General features: G+C 42.4%; 1 protein-coding gene across 1 annotated transcript; it reads right to left on the bottom strand.

Annotated features, from left to right (window-relative positions):
- Positions 1-6067: 6067 nt before the first annotated feature.
- Positions 6068-12450, bottom strand: LOC147029774 (leucine-rich repeat-containing protein 4C-like). The gene has a single exon (XM_085873100.1). The coding sequence runs from the start codon at positions 10772-10774 to the stop codon at positions 8828-8830; it is 1947 nt and encodes a 648-aa protein (XP_085729226.1). The 5' UTR covers positions 10775-12450; the 3' UTR covers positions 6068-8827.
- Positions 12451-16008: the final 3558 nt, after the last annotated feature.

The following is a 16008-nucleotide window of genomic DNA, read 5'->3' as shown; positions in this document are numbered from 1 at the left end:
AATTAAGAAATGAAAATTACACAATATATATATATATATATATATATATATATATATATATATATATATATATATATATAATGTTTCTTAATTTTAACATAAGTACTGTGCCATTGTAAACATGCATGGACATGCAATTCTTCACATGTGCTGAAAACGTGCATGTAATCCTTCATTCTTTTCTATTTTCATTAAATGTCTCATTAACCACGTCATGGACCATGACATGTTGTTCATCAATGTTAACTGCAACACTTAGACGAATTCGAATAAATAAATAAACAACGAAGTTTCAAACACTCAGGTGATGCGTTTACTTTTTAGCAACTCTGCAGGATGTTCTCGATGTGTTATAAAATATCTATAGATGTTTCCATGATGACTTGTATATGGTTATACCCAACTGTCAACTACAATATGATTACAGCACCACACATATTATATGTACACATGGGACTACAACTCACCTGGCACAGAAGCAACTCGAAAGTCGGTTTCCATCTCAGATGTCAAACTTTATTTTCCGAAATATTATTCCTTCATGCAACTGCAGGGAATTGATACATTTTTAAACCCTACTCTGATCGATTGGTGCATCCAATGGCACAGCATCCTATCATTTTAAAAAGAATGATGAGCTATCTTGTGCTCATTCAATGAGCTATCTTGTGCTCATTCAATGAGCTATCGATAGAAACAAAATGGTGCCCACGACCAGAAATTTCTGGGACACCATGTCACTACTAGTACATAGAGACTGTAGTTCAACCTGCACCAATAATAATTATCAATATTCCAATCAACCCATGGGAGGTTATCCATGTGGACATGTATAGTCCCTTTTCCACCGGCGAATGCATCCTCAACATTGTCGATGAATGCTACCGATGGCCACAAGCAATTACCTGCCATCTACCTCTACCCAGTCCATCATTAGAGGCCTACCAAATGTATTTTCCACCCATAGCTTGCCACATGAAATTGTAACAGACAATGGACCCCTGTTTATTAGTTTTGAGTTCAAACAGTTTTGAAGCCTTCAAGGAAACAAACACAAAATTGCACCTACCTGGCTTCAAGCCAACTCGGAGGAAGAGCATTTTTTCTGCACACTGGGTAAAGCTCTTCTCATAGCATGCATCAACTCTTCACATTTCTGCTAAATTATCAAACAACACCACATTGCATCAGAGGAGCATCTCCAGTTGCACTTCCGTTTTTAAGAGAAGTTCTCACCAAAATAATTTACGTTCCAACTCAGATAAACAATCCTGTACTCAAAAATGCCCTGGACCAAAACTAGATTATCAAACAAAATGCAGATGCCAAGCGGCACGCTTCAACCCACGACATACATGTAGCTGATGCAGTTCTTCTACAAGAACCAAAACATAATAAGGTGAGAAACATCTATGATACACACCCTTATACAGTAGCAGAAGTAAAGGGGACAGGTATTTTTCTTCAACGAGAAAATCTTGCGCAACGTATCACAAGTTTGATAAGTTATCGGCAAAGTTCATTCACAGTCGTGGGGAGAGCAGAAAACGGAGGATGTTTGTGATTCCCCAGGGCAAAGCCAGCAAGCAACCCCAAAGCATGTCCGGATGACAGACCACGACGGGCTGGATGGCCTCCTCTATACCTCCAAAATTACATGACAGATTTGTGGATTTAATTGTAAATTCGGGAGATGACCGCCATGCATAACTGACGTGTTTTTGAAATCTATCTTGATTTAACTTTGTGTGTTATGTGGTTCTTTCAGTCTTAATGCACATATATAAAAAAGTCAGAGAGGGACATGGTGTTCTGATATAAGGGATATCGTGTGAAGGAAATTGGTATGATGTGGGAACAAATGAAGAGAAGAAAGAAAATGGCTAATTTTGATGTGCTGTTGTGGTGTGGAGGTTGATTAAAACATGTGTGAAACGAACAATGATTTCCTGGTGTCAAAGAACATTATATTTACCAATGGCAGAAATCCGTGCTCGCAATGCTTCATTATTGCGGATGTTATGCAAATTGCTTCGTCGCTATCACACTACTTTTTATTGCACCATTGACATGAACTTTACACCGTGCTGGTATAATTTTAAGCATTGTTCTCTCCATCATTGGCAACTGTCATACAATTTCAATATCAAATACATTTCATCAGATTCATTGAAAAAAAAAATGATAATTTTTTGAAGTCTCTTTCACATAAAAATTGATCTTTTCTTTCTTCAGGCCATGTATCCACGGCAAAATGTATCAGAAGCAGCATTTCAAATGTGAAAAGGGTGTTTTCTTAAGACAGAGGAGAAAAACGAAGCACAATTAAGAAGAAATTGAGAGAACGCAAGAAGAAGAGCAAGTTTGTCTGTGACTGATTTAAATGCATTTCAAGCAGAAAACAGAAGCTTAGCAGAGATTTGTTAGTCAACAAACAGAAGATAAAAGAACATCAAGGCAGATACAAAACCACATCCAGCATGAGAGAAGGTGCCATTCAGTCCTGCACAGACAGCTTGCTGTCTGGTTGGCTGCTCATATATATGTATATGTGTGTATAATGTATATACATGAAATGTATTTTAAAATATTACATATATATATATATATATGTATATGTTTATATATATATATATATATATATATATATATATATATATATATATATATATATATATATATATATATATATATATATATATATATATATATCTTCTTCTTCTTTCGGCTGCTCCCGTAATGGGTCGCCACAGCGGATCATCCGTTATGATCCGCATACTGATTTGGCACAGGTTTTATGCCGGATGCCCTTCCTGACACAACCCTGGTCACCTCTTAGGACACAGGGATATTATGTGTATATATATATATATATATATATATATATATATATATATATATATATATATATATACACATTTTAATATAATATATATGTATGTATATATATATATATATATATATATATATATATATATATATATATATATATATATATATATATAGTTATATATATAAATATATATTTATATATAATATAAATTATATAAGCCTGGTGTTGGCGCAGTGGTTAGGGCAGCGGCTTGGGATCCAAAATGTCCTGAGTTCAAGCCCCGTTGGGCCACTGAATTAATACACCAGGGGGTTGACTCAGCCTGTCATCCTTCCAAGGTCGGCAAAGTGAGTACCAGTGTACTGGGCCGGTGTATACCCCGGTTAAAATAGGTGTACCATATCCCTGTGTCGTAAGAGGTGACCAGGGTTGCGTCAGGAAGGGCATCCGGCGTAAAACATGTGCCAAATCACTATGCGGATCATACGGATGATCCGCTGTGGCGACCCCTAACGGGAGCAGCCGAAAGAAGAAGAAGATATAATATAAATTATATGTATATACATATTACGTGTATATATATATATATATATATATATATATATATATATATATATATATATATATATATATATACATACATATACTGGCAGGTGTATTGGGATGCCGAGGCAGCTTCATTGACAGTGGGGCAAATCACAACTAAGATGTGTTGACCTCAACAACAGTATATATTAGATATATCTTGTATATAAAGCTCTTTCTAACGACTGACTGACTGATATTAAAGATTGGTGCCTTATGGGTGACATCGAAAGCTGAAATTTTGCGTGCAGATGGACATCGAAGCCAGCTCATCGGGGGGGGGGGGGGGGAAATCACAGAATCGTCGGACAACATCCATAAAAGAAAAAAGTAAAGAAAACAATGCTGGTGAGTGACCTGAGTCAATGAGGAGGCACAGTAATTTTGTGTGCCGACCGACATCAAAGCCGATACACCAGGAAAAATCACAGAACCATCGGAAAGCATCCGTAAATGAAAATATAAATAAATAAAATAAAAATAAATGAAAAAAATAAATGAAAAATCAAATGCAGGAGAGTGACCCGAGACGATGGGGAAACAGTTCGTATGCTTACACAATTTGTAAGCAGACCCCGCTAGAATGTGTGTGTGTCCTGAAACATGGAAAACATTCATCCAACTAACTCGAACTAACAAACCAACATCGAGAGAAAAACTAACAGGTGAAAGTTGCTTGAAATTAATCCAAAACCTACATGAAAATTATATTTTTTCAACCGGAAAAAAATTGAATATGGCTTTGTATCAGGCCGAACACTGATTCAGTCCCTCTCCAAAAAAAAATTCTGTTCAGAGATATGCCGCAATGTCCTTGCTGTTAAGAAATATGATGATTTTGGAATTTGACATGACTCTACACATCTGTCAATATAATAATATGCTGGTTCGTCCATCTGTTTGTGTGTAACATTTCTTCCGCACATTAAAGGCATCATTCGGCCACCATATTAGTCTTATGCAAAGCCAAAGACTTATTCGGAGCGGTCATATTTACAATTGCTATGCCCTCCATAACACTTTTCCCTTCAGTGTAAAATGGCCAGTGGGACTTGAAATGATCATCGAATATTGAAAGGTTTGAGCTTATCACCTCACGGGCCTCCATAATTGTAGAGGCCTCATATTTCCGTCCTCTGGTATGAAGTGCATTTGGAATATATCCAAGATATATTACAATGATCAATGTATTGTATATGCACATAGGCAGTGAACATGTTTTGCTTCAAACGCTATGCAGGTTATGTTTTATTTTTGGAAGTAGAAGAGGCAGCCATCTGTTTCATGCTATTTTCTCTGACAAAACTCAACCAGGGACCACACCATAAACTCATGTCATTAATTATTATATAGGTCTTTGTCCGAGTAATTTGGGAAATCTTGCGACATTGTGAAAAAAACCTCTGTTATTATTTGCTTTTAATGATGTGTATGAAGCAAGTCGCTGAAGCAGGCACCACCATGATTTGGTGGAAAGTCTGAGCCGACTATGTGACGTGCATGGACTCCTTCGCACCGACTACACAAATGCTGGTTCGAGCCTGAGTGATCACTGCACCGGATGCAGGGTGCTGTCCGTGTGGACGCTAATCGTCCCATACCCACTCCTTGTAGACGAAGCCGTTTGCATCGTTGCCAACATTGAGAAAAGAAAAAGCAGTAGGATGGAAAGTATCTGCGGTGTGAGGGAGTGAACTGACTGAGGGGTGTGGGTTCTGGGTGGTTGTGGTTTCAGAGGGGGGTGGGTGTGTCTGAGAGGGGTTGTTCTCTACACCCCAGGAAGGGAAATTTTGTGATCCCATTTAAATTGAGAATCAGTACTCTCATTTTGTAAGAATGAACTAAGATACCTATATGAACCGAGGATCGGTACTTTCATTGTGCATCATGAACCTAGGATCGATACTTTCATTGTGTAAAATTAACTTAGGTACCAAGATGAACCAAGGATGTTCTGTGATATCTTTGCTGTTAATAAATATTATTTCTTTTTTAGCTCTTTCAACCAGTGTAAGAATAAAAGACTTCCTTTTTTATCGTGATATTTTTACTACGGGTTTCCAGGTAATATATTGATATTGAGCCATGATGGCCAAAATGTTGTCTCCAGAGCTGGTTAGCCATTCTGATTGTTAGCCACTGAGATTAATTTGAATGCACATGCTGAGTTGTTCTTTCCTGGTGGAGATTTCTGTTTTTTTCCACACAATGTATTCACCTCCCCTTCCCCATGCCGCCCCCCTCACAGGTTCTTACATGCATCTGATGCAACAACAGGTTTTTGGAAATGATGTTTCAAAGTTGTGGCAAGCCTGGTATTCCTCTTTCTGAGTGTATGTGAACAAGCTTTTGGGTATTTAGTGTGCCCATATACATTTACTCACTTGTATTCTGATGTTTGAACATATTCATTGCACGATGCAAAGTTTCAGAACCCGTCTTTTGTGGCTTCGACATCTACTAAAGAGAACCAGAAGCATATCAAAGGTAACTCCTCAAAGCATTTCTTTTTTAAAATGTACAATTCTCACACAGCATACAAATGCAACCTCAAAGGAAAGTGCAACTAAACCTAAACAAAGCTACCTAACTGTACCAATGTTTTCCATCTAAAAGCAATTATGGATCACAGATGAGTTCCTGCTGTCCCTTTCGAGTGTATGTGTGTGTGTGTGTGTGTGTGTGTGTGTGTGTGTGTGTGTGTGTGTGTGTGTGTGTGTGTGTGTGTGTGTGTGTGTGTGTGTGTGTGAACAATGTGATACCATGTGCAGCACCAAATCTGCAGCCTCTGAGACCTCATGGTTACATATTGAGCCTTGTTGAAGAGCATCACCATTTTGTGCAGGTCATTACGTTGTGTTCGATTCCCAAGCTAGGGTTAATACTTGCTTGTTTTTTTTTTTGTAAGGATTACACAAGCATAGTTCTTGGCAATACTTTGTTGAATGTAGAATGCACAAAACGGCTTTGCTTTTAGTTCTGTGTGAAGGTCCACAAGGTCCACGATGACTTACTTTCAGAAAATAAAAAACCATTGTGTTATTATTCTGACTTTGGCATATACATTAACAAAGCATTATGCAATCCAAGGAACTATGGTGTTGAAAGAGGTATTGGACCCATCAAAGCCTACACTATAGTATTGCCAATCTATAGTTGTTTGACTGTGCTCTATCCCTTGAAATGCTGAGCATCAAGAAAGGAAGCGGAACAGACCATATATTTTTTTATATAGTCTTTGGGATATAATTCAGCCAGTGCTTGAACCCCTGACCTCCCAAACTCAGAATAGATGCTCTCACCATTACACCACCAAGTCTGGTTAAACTTAACAAATGCATTGGTGGATTGAAGGGGGCAAAACATGGTGTGTTTTTTTTTTTAATCAACCGAAACAGCAAGGAAAAGTTGGCCTCCCTTTCACTCAATATTTACCGATTTGTTGCTCCAGTCTCAGTTTGCTTATCTTCAGTTGCAATCGGTTTTGACCATTGTAGACCAACATTCGCGTCATATCATTCTGATTTGCAATATGTTGTTTAGCCAACATCGTTGGTTGGTTGCTATTTAGCTATCTTGAGCCAATGGTTCTACATCCTTGCCTCCCCTGGGGCCTTCGATTATTCCATATGCGAGTACGGCAGAATTTTCTAATGAACCCCCATTTGGCAATTAATAATCAAACACTCGGCTGAAAACTCATAATTGTGTTCAGCATTGATGCTACATATAAAAATACAACTCTGTAGTGTAAACATTTTGAGTTCCTTTCTTAGTAAATATCTGAACATGGTCAGAAAACCCTCAACCCAAAAAACAACCATTTCATATAAGGATGAAGGTTCCACCTAAAATACTTCATGTTCCATGAATGCCCTTTGAGTTCTTTCCATTTTATTATATCTCCTTGCAAACTTCTTTCCCTACTCTCTCCACTCCCGACACACTTTTGCTCTCTTACTATTCCCCTTCTGTTCCATTTCTCAATTCTAACTTTCTCAATATTCCCCCACCACTCAGCTTGCCCCTTTACTCATTCAGTAAATAGATTTCCTCATATATGTGCATTTCTGAAATGCATATGGAGAAATACAGGGATTTTGTTTTTGCTTCTCTTCACTGTTTTCTTGGGAATCTCCATTCAAATTAATCACCTGTACGTTTGCATGCACTCAACTGCATATTCATATGAATGTTTTAAACCCAAATTTAAATATGTGTATTTGAATTGTCTACAAATAATATATTCATATATCTATAAATTTAAATTTTCCCGATATACACATATTCATATAAGTAACAATTGTGTTCAGCTCATTAGGGATGCTTTGGCATACTTTTGTCGTCAAAATAAGTCAATATTTTACATCCAAACAAGGTTTATATTTATCAGTTTGTTTGCACAATGTTGACACTGTCATACCAAGTCGGTAATTCCAAGGCAGTATCACGATGTGAGAAGCTATTTGTTTTGGTATATAACAAAAGAAAATGATGACACATGATGAACCATAATAGTAAATGACTGCATGTCATCCAAATGACTTGTAACTGTGATCGAAAACTACTGCATGGGATTTAAATCTGTCCATTTCACTTAATGTCACGATTGAAATGTTCTTAATAATAAGGGTTTGAATTCATCAGATCATTATAGAAGTTTTTTTTTTTTTTAACTCAGGAGCCTGGATATGCTAATGTGGGGTCCTGTTACCGAGAGGGCAGGGGTTCAAAAATGGCGTGTTTTTATACAAGTTATCTTGTCTGTTCTACAAGGTAAGAAAACGACTTAGATAAAAGGCTCCCCATAGTGCAAGTGCTTTTTCAACTCAAACTATTGCATAACAAAGGATATCGACCCATTCCCCAACACTGTTTTTTATCCTTAAATTGTTCTGCAATTTCAAAAAGCAATGTATTCCATAGCATATTGAAGCACGATTGGTCGTTATAATTTGTCTGATTTGTATTAATCGGCTGAAAAACCATAAATGCGTTCAGCATTGATTGTAAATATGAAAATACAACTCTCTGATGTAAACAGATCGAGTTACTAGTTTAATAAATATGGGAACATGGTCTGAAAACCTTCAACCCAAAAGCCCATTTCATATCAAACCGTTGCTGGCAGAATGGAGGGGGTGGGGGGGGTGGGTGAGGAAGAGTGTGTGGGGTGTGGGGGAGGGATAGCAGTGAAAGAGGGAGGAGGGAAGGGAGGGGTTCAACCAATGCAAATCACATCAAAACGGGAGCTCATATTTGAGGGTGAGAATGCAGTTTGAATTTGTGAGTATGAGAGGTGGGGATGAGTTCGGGCGAAAGGAGCAGAAAAGGAGGGAGAGAAAAAGTTGTGGAAGAAAGTGACTTCGGGTTACAGACCTCGTGGCCTGCATACAACGTTTCCCGTAGTTATATTTGTGTTTCCTGTACGACCTCCTTGGAACTTGACCGCAAAAGTAAAGGTTCTTGTGCAGAAGCAAGTAAGGAGTGCAGAGGGGGTGCATTGTTAAGAGAATCAACAGCGTGATCGTAGCTGTAAGAGGCGATAGGTGGATGTGGTGGTTTATAGGTACTGTAGGTGCCCAGCATCCCCACACTCAAACTGCCAGTACTTTTGCGCAGCACAGGCGGTGACAATCCGAGACCAAGGTGGTGGGCGTGCCGACCAGAGAGCGTCCCGCTGCTCGTGGCAATGTCCTCCTCGACATTAATAATTTCTATCGCCCGAGATTGCATCATCCGGCGTCCCTGTCGATGGTGTTGCTTCCGCAACTTGTAGAAAACCACCAACATTGCGGCGGCCATCAGGGTGATAGCAACGAAACACCCAATGATAATTTTGGTTGTTTTCATAACTTCATCAAGTCCAGCAGATCCTGGAGCTAGTCCAGTGGAATCTGCTGGCTGTTGTGGCCTAGAGGTATCATCAACCACAGCATATCCTCGGCCTGAGGGGGAGGCCTGACCATCTGGCATGCTCGTCGAGGTTGTGAAATCTGCAAGTTCCAGCATTTCCACTGTCACTGTAGTAAAGTAAGTGTAGTTGGCACCAGAGCTGTCAGAAGATGTCACATTCAGATTAACCATTGCCGTGGCATTGCCAGCCGCGTTACTTAACAAGCATGTGTACACTCCTGTGTCCTGCAGTGTGACCTTCGTGAAATTGAGGCTGCCATCCTCAAGCACAGAGATGCGTACACGGTATGATCCATGTGTCATCATTGTGCCATTAGGCATAAACCAAGCAACTGAGGTCATTTCCGATGGTGCACGGCAACGCAGCTCTGCTGCTGACCCTTCAGTTACATTGAGGTCCGTGGGTGGTTCCACAATGACAGGTGCGTAGCAACTGAAGGATTCTGGGTCAAGATCACGCAGAGACCTCTCCTTCAGTTCTGCAGGTGCTGAACATACAGCACGGAACATGTCATTTTGAGGCATCATATGACGCAGGGAGAATCCAAGCCACAGTGCATCACAGTCACAGAGCCATGGATTGCCTTGGAGAAACACGTGTGCCAAGTGTGGGAGACGGCTGAACAGCTTGTACGGGAGTGAGTTCAACACATTATGTGCAAGGTTAAGTTCAGTGAGCTGTTGAAGCTCATCAAACGCATTGCGGTGAATGAACTGAACCCCTGCATTAATAATCTGCAGCTTGCGTAGATTTCCTAGTCCTTTGAAACACCCTGGCACAAGGGTGGTAATACGATTTCCCGAAAGGTCGAGTTCCTCAAGAAGCACAAGGGGTTGCAGGTTGGGAATGGTGGTGAGCTGGCACATACCCAGGTTGAGGTACTGTAGATTTGTAAGACCCTCAAACGCACTATCAGAGATGAACTGCAGGTACTTGAGCGCACCCAAATCGAGGCGCTGGAGTGAGCCGAGGCGGCGAAAAGCATAAGAAGGAATGCTCTCGATAGGGTTTCTGCGAAGCCACAGCTCCTGCAGCTTTGAAACAGAGTCGAATGCGCTGCTCGGTACAACAGTAAGTCTATTGTCAATGAGCTCCAAAGTAGTGAGGCTGAATAAGCCGTGGAAGGCGCCAACTTCCACCTGCCGAATGTAGTTCTTGCCCAGTTGCAGCACCTTGAGCTGGTGCAGGTGTCGGAAGCTTCCAGCCTTTATCACGTGCAGGTTGTTCTCTTGCAAGTTGAGAAAGTGTGCTCCAGGAGGGACCCCTGCCGGCACCTCGCTCAGTCCTTTTCGCAGACAGATGATGCGACCCATTTGATCCATGCATCTGCATTTTGATGGACACGATTGGGTCGTTGCCGGTCCAACAATTGCGTAGCAGCACAGCAAAAAGACGAGCAATACCTCTTGAGATTCCCACCAAAAACGTGAAGTCGGCATCCTGCGCTGCAGCAGTGGTGTTGGCGAGCCACACCGCCCGCAATTTTCATAATTCCGAGCTATTCCCGCAACCCTTGAGCCTATGCCGGAGGCATGGGGCCATTTGAGGAGACGCACCGGGCCATGCCGTCTCCCAAGGAGCCGGGACGACCAAGCGAGCGCCGTCTGGTGGACACGTCCCGTAGGTTCGTTCCGCGTGCTGCGGCGAGAAACTGGGTTCAGGGACAATGCAGGCAGTTGGCCGACCCGGCATGAGCCAGCACTCTCTCGGCAAATTGCGGTACCTGAACGAGTTTTGCACTCACGGCTCCTGGACTAGGTGTCCGAGTGAAGGCTCAACGCCGCGCACCATGCATGAAACGCATTTCACTTTTCCGTCACCCTCATGTGTGTGCGAGCGGCTCGCTAGATCGAACCCCTCACGGTCAGAACGTTACAAATGCACTCAACGAGACGCAATCGGTAAGGCAGTCCAGTCACGTTACGGTAATGTGTGCGTTTGTAAAACAGGAGAGCAAATTTTTTGGTCGGGCGTCGTTCAGATTTGGGGAAGAGGTCGACAAGAGCAACAAATCACGTAACTAGTGACATGAGAAATGCTGATAAATATGCCATTTTAAACAAAAAACCATGTCCGACTCACGCCGCTCCAAGTGGCATTTTGGAGCACATTGTGCAGTAGCGGAGAGTTAAATTGAAATGATCTTCATTCAGTGCTGTGACGATGTTCGTGCGTTAATTATGCTCCCTCCAGCAAGACAGAAAGCGCCCTTGTACATACCGCGCCCTGCGCTCCATTTGTATTCTTTGCAGCGCGTAGCTGTCCGGTGCAAGTTTGAAAAGGCAGAGATGTCCGAGACAAGCCAATATTCACGGAGAAGCTTGCTTTCCACAGCCGTGTCTCCTCTTTTTATCTTTCAGTTGCCGGACCGCGTCTCTCCGCTTCTTCTTGTGTGTTTTTATTTATTTATTTATTTTTGCCCTCCCTGTTCAGCAACTTTGACAATGCAGGTTTGGTCAGAAAACTGCGGCGTAAGACGCAAAAGTCGCTGGAAATTCCATGCTTCGATCCAGATCCAAGTTCACCTTATATATTTCCACCGCCGAGCCTCCCGGTTCCGCGGAAGCTGAATTTTTTTGGAGCTCCGAATTCCCTTCATGAACCCAGCACGGCAGGTTGCGGCAAAGCGTTCCACGGAGCATGTGTCACCATCCTCAGCCTTCCCGCCGATGTGAGGGACCTCGGAGAATGTCGTCCTACGGATCCGACTTTCGGGTTCTCGAGCGAAAGCGCAGCGGCGGCTTCCGAAGAGTGCACGACTCCCGTTTGCACAAGCAGCCCGAGGAGGCGCTGCCGGTGGTCGCCCCGCCTGCTGGCAAGCCGTGACAGTATGAGCACCCCCGCTCCCCAGCCTCGGCGCTGGCGTGCTTGGCGTGGCTCAGCACGGTGCAGGCGGATGGAGATCGAAGTGCGGGAGCGCGTGCACGGTTTTTCCATACGGCGCGGCACTGCGCGCGTGTCGAACGGGAAGGTCGTGAGCACGTGCACAATGCACGGCCTTCGCTGCACGGTTTATATAAATATATAAATACGTCGTGCTGATCGGTAGGTGCGGTGATAAAGCACGCTCGTACTGGTGTACGTGCATTGCTGTGCCTCTGTGTAGCTGGGCACACGTGCTGTCTCCGCTCGTGTAATGAATAAAACATCATGTATTATCATTCTCCATGATGCCGCTGCAGATTGGTCAACAGAAATTTGGGGGTGAGGTGGGGGGGGGATACCTATTGGCAGAAGGTGCGGTTGTGCGGAGGGGTTGAAGCACATTTCAAGGATGGAGGTGCGTTACAAATCTGGCTCCAGCAGTCACATGATCGGACTCTGTCTCGGAGGTTGAGAGAAAGGTTTGATGGAGGAGGGAATAGGAATGTAGGCAGGGAGAGATTGGTGGAAACAGTATCGGGGAGGGTCCTTGGTTTGAGTTGAAGTCGTATGGAGACAAATATAGTGCCGGAGGAAATATCCGACCATGATTCAGATCTGTCTTTCCTGCTCGAGCAGGGAACGATTGAACTTGATGGCTACTGGAAAAAAAGCATGAGCATAAAAATGGAGATGGGGGGTCATGTGCATCGAGAAAACAGACCCCGACAAGAAGAAGACAAATGAAATTGATTGACATTGATTGATGAACAAGATGTGAGCACTTATACCCAATAATCTTTCGAAATGTTTGGCACCGGATTATAATCGATACCTTTATAACGTTCAGTACAACCGTGGCGTGTCCGATTGATCTGATCTCCCTCGCAGGTTCACTGTTTCATGTAGCTGCTGTGGTTTTTAAGGCCGCAAGGGTCTTCATGAAGGCAAAGTATCAACACTTGTCTCAACTCATCACAGACACCAGCTGCCTCTGATAGCATGGAATCGCAGATGGGACAGCAGGATTTACATCCCTGATCGCATGATCCACGATGCAGCACTCTCTGCTTGAGCAATGATACGGCGGTTCCTGGGGATACCAGCTGGACTAAACCGAAGCATGCTACCAAATCAACTCTGCCTGACGTGTGTACATCCAGGTGAACTCTGCATGAGCCTAGCTCCTCCATGAGCTTCGACCCTTGTGTATACAGTACAACTCCAGCTGCTTATTGGAATAAAAGTAACTCAATTTGTAAGAACGTGCATATTCCGTCAGAGGCATCACAGCCAGTGTAGTTGGTGTAATCTGCTAACTTTAAGCTGAAATTTCCTTGAGTAGTTGGATGGCAGGTGGAGGGGCGGTGTAATTGTGACCCACAGAAATAAAGAAAATACTTTTTAATTTTATTTCTTCCCTTATTTTATTTAAAGATCCACAGTGGCATTCGCTCAGTGGAACAGAATCGCTGGCGTGGAACAAAAACCCAAGACAGTGATTGTGAGTCGTGGCTTTTGCATGTAAAAAAGGTCCGTCGTTGCTATGGAGAGGTCACATGGAGAAAAGGCGAGAGGGATGCGGGAAGTTGGGTTGGGATTCAAACAGCCAGAAAGCTGCACAAACATTATTATGATGATGATGATGATGTTGTTGTGTTTTTTCTCAACAAGAGCGAGGCTCATGGAAGGGCAAGACTTTTCATTTCCCGATTGCTTTATTCGTGGCATTTCATTTATCCCCCGATAATTAAAAAAAAACATAATTATCTTCATAACCTTAAAGTCTTCTTAATTTGCATTGTGCAGCAATTGAAGGGAAAGTGTAAAAATGTAATTGATTACATCTGGAATAGTTCATAATTAATGTCCATTCTTTATCTCAAAGGCTGGTCAGTTACAAAGCCATTGCAAAGATGAGTTTTCAGGAAATTTGATGATTAAGTCTCACAAACGGTGTTCCACCCACTGTAGGCATGCTCAACAAGGAGAACAGAAACACCAGCAATGACAAAAGCAATCCCTAATTGTTTTCCTCACCACATTTGCTTTCATGCATTCCTATGCAGAACATGGCTGGAACAATGAGCATAAAATTCCTGTAAGACTGATGGGTGCTCTTTGTGACAGCATAGAGGAAATACGTACTTGTGCTGTCTGTCAATTCCAAAAGGGCTTGACATCCATGAATTAGCCAGACGAGCCCAAAGGCAGAATTTGTATTCTATCCATGTCCTTCATCAGCAGAAACACACTGCCCTCTGGCGGTTCTGAACATCTCCCTTTCCATCTGAACACGAGCCATCCGTTTTGTGCACTGTATGCATATTGCTTACCTTATGTAAATCAGGGGAAGAATCTACAAGGGGGCGGGATGTGGTGGCTGCTCCTTCCACCATCGTTGAACCAAATAAGTACAAGGTGTTGAGTGAATTGAAAAGCCCACCTGGCTGGAATTGGATTTGGCAAATAGCTCTGACAGGAGTGACCCTATATCGATTATAAATGATCTTGATAAATGTAAAATAATTTTACTAATCTCGTATTTGCTGATGAGGGGCCATCGAGTTTTAATGATCAATGGCAGAATGTTTGTACACCATATTTATCTCACCCCCTTCCTCCTTTATTCTCCATCCCTACCCTTTCCTTTCCCTCCCCATGCTCATATCTCCTCCCAAATAATCTTCTTTCCCTTCATCTGCCCACACCACCCCCTCACTCTACCACAGTCCCCTAACCTTTCTTTCTCCAATCATCCTTTCTTTTCTTCCTTTTAATATATCTGAGTGAGTCCATACTGCTTACATAAACTAAGGGCACATTGCGTCGGAGTCCCTTTTCTCCAAGAGGTGTGTGTGTGTGTGTGTGTGTGTGTGTGTGTGTGTGTGTGTGTGTGTGTGTGTGTGTGTGTGTGTGTGTGTGTGTGTGTGTGTGTGTGTGTATGAGTGCGTTTTTGTGTCGTGTTGCAAACAGATTATTGGATGATGCTGCTCTTAGTGCTTCTCAGAAAACTGGCATCATGCATACCTGACTTCCTTACCCAAATATCTCTCTCTTTGAGTTGAATTTGAACTAATTTAGGCAAAACTAAAAGTATTATATTAAAATACTTCAGATTGTATCAGGTACCATCATTTGTCGTGTAATTTCCAATTATTTTTGATGTCATGTCCTGGGAAACCCCAAGACGTCTTTGTGCCTTTGCTACTGTTTTTGCTCAAATAATATTTTGTCTTATCTCCACCAGCAAATTCAGAGCTAATGCAGATCAAATTCATCGTTTGCAATTCACAAAAACCAAAACCAGAATGATCCAGCAGGTTTGAATGAGTGATTACGCTGAATTCCAAATAAGCTAGCAGTTGATTCTTGTGCGTCAAGACTGGAGAGGTCTGGTCGAAAATAGTTAACTGGAATCGGCTGAATAGAACCCCATACCCATTCCTGAAATGCGAGGTTTGCCATTATCTATCGATAATTCCAGCAATGTGGGGTTGTGTGTGTGTGTGTGTGTTTGTGTCTGTGACCGCTGTTTCTCGACAACCACTGGTCCGATCTAATTGAAACTTGCCAAGTATATTGCTGGGGCCCTGTGGTTGTGCCTTTTCAAGGTTTGATATTAATCAGACAAGTGCTTCCCAAGTTATGGCCATTTATTTACCAACCAATGACAGGACACGTTGCTGTGTGGGCGTGGCCGATGGGGAAGAGAACCTCAGCCGTGTTCCCCATTACGGGTCCAACGTCAGGACTTCCGGATAGTGATGACTGTGTATTCGAATAATTTCTCGATTTCTTATACGCATTG

This window comes from Eptatretus burgeri, chromosome 3 (genome assembly GCF_056783735.1).
Source record: "Eptatretus burgeri isolate ZD-2024b chromosome 3, Ebu_testis_v1, whole genome shotgun sequence".
In the NCBI taxonomy this organism is placed as follows: domain Eukaryota; kingdom Metazoa; phylum Chordata; class Myxini; order Myxiniformes; family Myxinidae; genus Eptatretus; species Eptatretus burgeri.
This window is presented reverse-complemented; position numbering and strand designations above follow the sequence as displayed.